We start from the raw sequence: 6,010 nt of genomic DNA on the forward strand, positions 1-6,010 counted from the left end.
CTAACCACGATTTCACCCCTCAGACCAGTCACCCCAAACAGGTTTCCGTTTTCCTGGAGTTAAGGCCACAGCCTCTGATGCTGAGCAACCTCCAAGTTAAGGCAAGCAACAAACCCCTTGGAAATCCTGCATTGACCAAGGGAACGCAAAGGCGAGCCGGTGCTTTGGCAGCTTTCTAACTGTCAGGCCTCAAGGCTTCTCCGAAAATTCACCTATGGGTGAGACACCCAGGGTCAAATTTCAGCCATAGAGAGAGCGTGTGGTTCATTTGGAAATCTCCTCTGTAACCGGTAACTACCACTGGGACACTGGGTACCCTCTTGCAACAAGCAAACAAGGTCACTGTTGTTTCTGGGGTGAATCCACATGGAAACATATTCTAAACCACAGCAAAGGCTCTCACATAGGCCGTTCAACTTGATTTTCCTTGGGACCCCTGCCTGAAGCCTATACACCTGAACTTGGGCAGATCCGACACAGATGATTTAGTCCAGATTTCAGAACTGAGTGTTTGGAGTGTGGAGGTGCTTGACCACTCACAGCCATGCTCACAGTCATCTTTTTTGATTTTTCAAGTTCTATTCTAAACCTGTCATCTTTGTATCTCCTAAGAGTTACAAAGAGGGAGCATTACAGGCTTACACACACACATACATAAATATCTTTACACATGTGTACAAAGAAATACATATACACACACATGTATACACACACACACACACACATGTGTGTGTCTCTCTTTTCTGGGGGTGAGGTTGGGAAGAGTCCACAAATAGGTTTTTATTTCTGGGCATTTTTTTAAACCTTTTTTTGTCTTTTTTAATGCACTGAAGGCTATTCTGGTTTTTCCTTAAAATTACTTGGCTTACCTGGTTGGTGTTTCTCAAACTTGGTCCCAAACCATCCAAGCTCCCTGCCCCTGAATGCTACAGGGAACTCCCCCTCTCACCCCCCCACCCCCCCAAATCTCTGACTACCTAAAAAAACCACTGTCTAACTCTAGTGTTGTTGATGCGAGGGTGGTCTGGGTCATCACGCCTAATTCGCAAAGACCACCTTCGGGAAATAGCCTGCCCTGACTTTAGGCTTCTGTCCATCATTAGGAAGTGCTTAATAAATGCTCGAAATTCTTAAGAGCCCTTTGTTCTTCCTGGAGCTTGACATCAGCATGACCCAGGGATGGTTCGGTTTGTTCCATCCAATTCCCGGGGGAAGTAGGACCGGACCATGCCCTTGGGTCCTACTGGTGCGAACTTGGGTTTAGCCGTGCCTCTGACTATCTGCACCCACTTCGTCTTTACAGCTGCACAGCAAACATGGGCGAAGGATCAAGGACAATGAAGTACAAGGCTCATGAACTTCTCCTTGATGACACACCACCCTGAGCAGATATCGCGTCCCGTCCAGATCTACAATCTATCCTGTACACATGTCCAGGAGTTGCTGCAAAGCCAGCACACATTGGTGGACAGTCTATTCCTTTCTATCTGGGGGCAATTTGACCCCGGCAGGTTAGCTAAATCCTACTCTGATTTAACTCTCCTAACTGGCTGGATCCACTCTCCAGAGATATGACTGGAGACTGGTCCAGGCACGTGAGTGTCTCCTTGCTTAGTTGCCAAGATGCCCTGGATGAACTGTGCTAAAACCGGCTCTCCATCCTTCCAGGAACGTCAAGAGACACCTTCCGATTTTACCCGCTTCCTGCATGTCAATCCTCTGCTATTGGAAATGAAATCATTCTGCCAACTTTGGAATCCACCCGCCAGTTCATACAGATAACCAATGATGGCTAGAGAGGTGCCACTGAGGGTTGGCTCAGAAGGCAGAGGCAGAAAGTTTGCTCTATTCTTTCCACGCATAGAGAGTGGAAACCTCACTATGTACAAGGGACCAGCACCAACTAAAGAACATATTTTATTTTTTAAAAAATGGTGGAGCATGAAAAATAGCATACATCACAGACATCAGCACAGCCACTCTCTTTCCGGGGCATTTCCTGGTAAGGAGAATAAACTTGACGGTTTGTAAACTGCCTCTCGGGTCTATTCATGGAAACCATTTGTTTAATAATAGAAAGAGTCAATAAGCCCTTTGGGCACTTTTGAATGATTCTTCTCAGCTCCCCCTCCTCCACAAATCAGAGCAAACGTGTATCCCATTGGCTTGGTTTCCATTAAAAAGCCACAAACTGTAACACTAAAGGGGTTCTGAGGGCTGGGCCTCTTAGTTCTTTTGTTAGGAGATTTCTTTTGTTGTCTTTAGGGACAGCAAAATACTTGTTTCTTCCCCCCCCCCTTTTTTTTTTTTCATGGAGAGAGGGGGAAAAAATGTATTGCACTGCGTTTGCCTTGACCAAGATTAGGCTTGGGTGGAAGTTCCTACCTTGGAGAAAGACCATTTGTGAAGGCTAGAGCCTGGAGTCTATTTTAAGGGCCTCCAAATCCACTGAAGTGGCGCTGAGTTGTCAAGCTTTTCTTTTTCTTCCTGTTTGCACAGAAGTGGCAGTCTTACAGGCTGCCTTCCTCAGGGTGGGCCCCTGGGCTGGCTTGCCTGCCGAAGAGGGGGTCTCTCTCTCTCTCTCTCTCTTGCTCGCTCGCTCTCCCTCCCTCTTTGCAACTCAGCAGAGGCTCTGTAATTTGCAAAGAAGTTATCTCTGCTCTGATGTGTAAATGGATAGCAGAGCCAACTCAAATACACAGACATATATTTATGGAAGGTTCTAAACAAAAGTTCTTTTGGGAGGGGGAGGTGGGGACCGAATCAACGACTTTACCACAAATTAGTTATACAAGAGGCTATTTAACTGGGGAAGGGAGCTCGCCTTCACTGCATACAGAACAAAACAAAAACCCTGAAGTACATTTTGATTTGCAGTGTTATCACAGCATCCTGAATTTCTGGGTAAAAACTTTTTTATTATCATTATTTTTTTTAACTTTTACTTAAAAAACCAAGCAACCAACCAACCAACCAATGGAGGAAAAGCACCATGTTTTGACTCTGACTTGCCACTATATCCTCTCTGGGAAAGTGTTCTGCTCTGGCCTCCCGGCTTTAAGCCAGAGTTCACACACAGGTGGGAGGCTGGGCGGGGATTTCATATTTCCCCAGATGGGTTTTTTGGGGATGCTGGGCTTTTTTGTAAATTCCACTGCTAGTGATCACGCTGGCCGGTTTTCGCCGGCTCTTTTTCTTGAACCTGCGGCTGCAAACATTCTGCCAGGACTGCAGAGTCTTGGAGGTCCAGATCCACATGCCGCTGGTGATACCCACCACCAGCAGCATGAAAATCTTCACCATGAAGATTTCCACCGCGGGGATGGAGGCGGCCATCAGACAGTCCAGGTTTTTAGTCTGGTTGTTCATTTGGCATTTGTGCTGCGTGGCCAGGATTTTCCAATACTCCACGTTGAGGCGTTCGTAAAAGTAGCAGGCAATCACACAGGTGGCTGGCACCGTGTAGAGCACAGAAAAGACCCCGATCCTCACCATGAGCTTCTCGAGTTTGTCCGTGTTTTCCCCACCCGTTTTCATCACCCTCCGGATGTGGAAAAGAGCCACAAAGCCCGAGAGAATAAAGGAGGTGCCGATGATGAGGTAACAGGCCAGCGGGATCAGGACGAAGCCGGTGAGGGCGTTGATGTCCATGCTGCCCACGTAACAGACACCGGTCAGCTCGTCCCCCGCCACCCTGCGCATCACCAGGATCAGGATGGTCTTTACCGCCGGGATGGCCCAGGCGGCCAGGTGGAAGTAGCTGCTGTTGGCCTCGATGGCCTCGTGGCCCCACTTCTTGCCCGCAGCCAGGAACCAGGTGAGAGTGAGAATCACCCACCACAGGGAGCTGGCCATTCCGAAGTAGTAGAGGACCAGAAAGACCAGAGTGCAGCCCGTGCTCTCCAGGCCCTCCTGAATGACGTAGAGCTGCCCGATGTCCCGGTCGCAGGCGATGCTCTCGGCGCCGGCAAAGAGGCGGATGATGTAGCCCACCGAGTAGACGCAGTAGCACATGGAGAGGAAGATGATGGGGCGCTCGGGGTACCTGAAGCGCGCCGGGTCGATGAGGAAGGTGAGCACGGTGAAAGCGCTGGAGAAGAAGCAGAGCACGGACCAGACGGCCAGCCAGACCACCGCGAAGTGCTTGTCGTCGCGACTCCAGTACACGTCCACGCCCGGCGTGCAGAGCGGCGCGCACGACGCACTCTTCTCCACGTGGTGGAACTTGCCAGGGTTGTCGCAGCCGGCGCGTCCCGGCCCCCCATCCTTCAGCTGGTGCTCCTGCGCGCTGTGGGGCCGCTGCGGCCGGAAGAGCGGAGGGAACATGCCCGAGCCCCGCGCGGGCTCGTCCGAGCCGTTATTGGGCGCCTCCATACACAGGTAATTGGGGTCGTTCTTGTTGGGGAGTTTGCTGCAGTCCAGGGAGTCGGGCCACTTGAAGTTGAACTGCTCCATGATCGGGGAGCACTTGAGCCGGGCCTGCTCGCACATGACTCGGCAGGCGGGGATGGGGGTGGAGACTTGCTCGGTGCACATGGGCGCGTACAAGGAGCACAGAAAGAAGCGGAGGTGGCCGTGGCAGCCGTACTCCACCAGCGGCGCGAACTCGTGCAGCTGGATGGCGGCCTCGCGCTGGTTCTCGTGGCCCATCAGGTTGGGCATGCGGGTCATGTTGTAGCCAATGTCCTTGCACATCGGGATCTCGATGGGCTGGCACTTGCCGTCGCCCGGACGCTCCATGTCCATGGAGCTGATGGCGGCGCACGAGCCCATCACCTGCAGGACCAGCCACAGACGGGGGCTCGGGCGCTGCATGGTGGCGTCGGAGGTGCCCCCCGCGGGGAGGTCCGCTGCCCTCAGCGCCGCCGCTCCAGGGCTCCGGCTGCTGGCCCTGGCTCCTCGTCCCCGCTCGGGCCCCCGCCCATGCCCGCCCAGCCCAGCCCGAGCGGTGCGCACAGCGCCCCCCCACCCCCCACCGCCGCCCCCGGCCCCGCTCTCCGCGCGCGGCCTCCGCCGAGGTGGAGCCGCGGAGGAGAGGAGCAAAGTTTGCGAACAATACCGGGAAGCGAGCGGAGCCCCGGAGCCCTCGGCGCGCGGCCCGGCGCGGGCTGCAACTCAGGGCCGCCGCCGCAAACTTTGGCCTCTCGTGGGAGCGCGCGGCGGCGCGACCAGAGACGGCGGGAGGCGCGGGCGCACGGGGGCCCGCGGCTCGCAGCGGCTCCGCCCTCCCCGCGCCGGCCTCTGCCGGGCCAAGCCCGCAGCTGTTCCGAGGTCTGGTCCCAGGCTGAGAAGACTCGCAAAAAGGCAAAGAGGGAAAAAGCCGAGCGGTGACAGGCCCCGCCCCCGGGCCGCGCGCCCCGCCCCGCCGCTGCTTTGCATGAGAAAGCGCAGCGCCGGGCTGCCCACTCCCGCCGTCCGCCGCCGGCCTCCAGCCCCGCGGCCCTGTCCGCCGCCCTCCTGTGCGTCTCGCCCGCCGCTCCTTCACTCTCTCCGCCAGCCTCCAACTTGGCCTGTCGGTGCTTCCCCGCCTGTGCCCCCTTTCCCTGGGAGCTCCCGGGATCGTCCTCCGCAGCCCAAGGGCTCCGGGGTTATTGGGGGTTAGGAGACTGGCCGCGGGAGGGGGTGGGCAGGTCCGCGGCTGGGGCTGGGGGCTCATCTCCCCTCGTTTTTATGGTGGGTCCAGAGCGGAGGGCGCTTTCAAAGCGAGGTGGGATTTGCGTTTTATGGCCAGGGCCATAAAGTGTCCCCATAGCTTGTAAACCTGCCCGCATCTTCCCGAGGCTGCGGAGTTACCAGGCCTCTGTCTGGGCTCGGGCTCCGGCTCCGGGGAGGGGTCTTCTTTGAAATTTCAAAGAGTAGAGCTAAGGACAGGGGGGAGGGGCTCCGGGAATCCAGATTTTAGGGCTGCTCCTCAGAGGTCTCCGTGGAGAAGGCTGGGAGGGGGAGGGGCGGGAAGCTTCCTGGGACTCTTAGGTCCTGCTTGGTTTGGGGAAAGGTGACCCCCCCCCCC

The 6,010-nt window shown here is 55.5% G+C and overlaps 2 protein-coding genes across 2 annotated transcripts; one reads left to right on the forward strand and one right to left on the reverse strand.

The window, feature by feature from the left end:
* Positions 1-2,294: 2,294 nt before the first annotated feature.
* On the reverse strand, positions 2,295-5,292 carry FZD10 (frizzled class receptor 10). Its single transcript, XM_047760294.1, has one exon. It carries the CDS (start codon positions 4,813-4,815, stop codon positions 3,070-3,072), a length of 1,746 nt encoding a protein of 581 aa, XP_047616250.1. The 5' UTR covers positions 4,816-5,292; the 3' UTR covers positions 2,295-3,069.
* On the forward strand, positions 4,814-5,602 carry LOC125116919 (translation initiation factor IF-2-like). Its single transcript, XM_047762628.1, has one exon. It carries the CDS (start codon positions 4,814-4,816, stop codon positions 5,600-5,602), a length of 789 nt encoding a protein of 262 aa, XP_047618584.1.
* Positions 5,603-6,010: the final 408 nt, after the last annotated feature.

The sequence above is a fragment of the Phacochoerus africanus genome, chromosome 15, assembly GCF_016906955.1.
Source record: "Phacochoerus africanus isolate WHEZ1 chromosome 15, ROS_Pafr_v1, whole genome shotgun sequence".
NCBI lineage: Eukaryota > Metazoa > Chordata > Mammalia > Artiodactyla > Suidae > Phacochoerus > Phacochoerus africanus.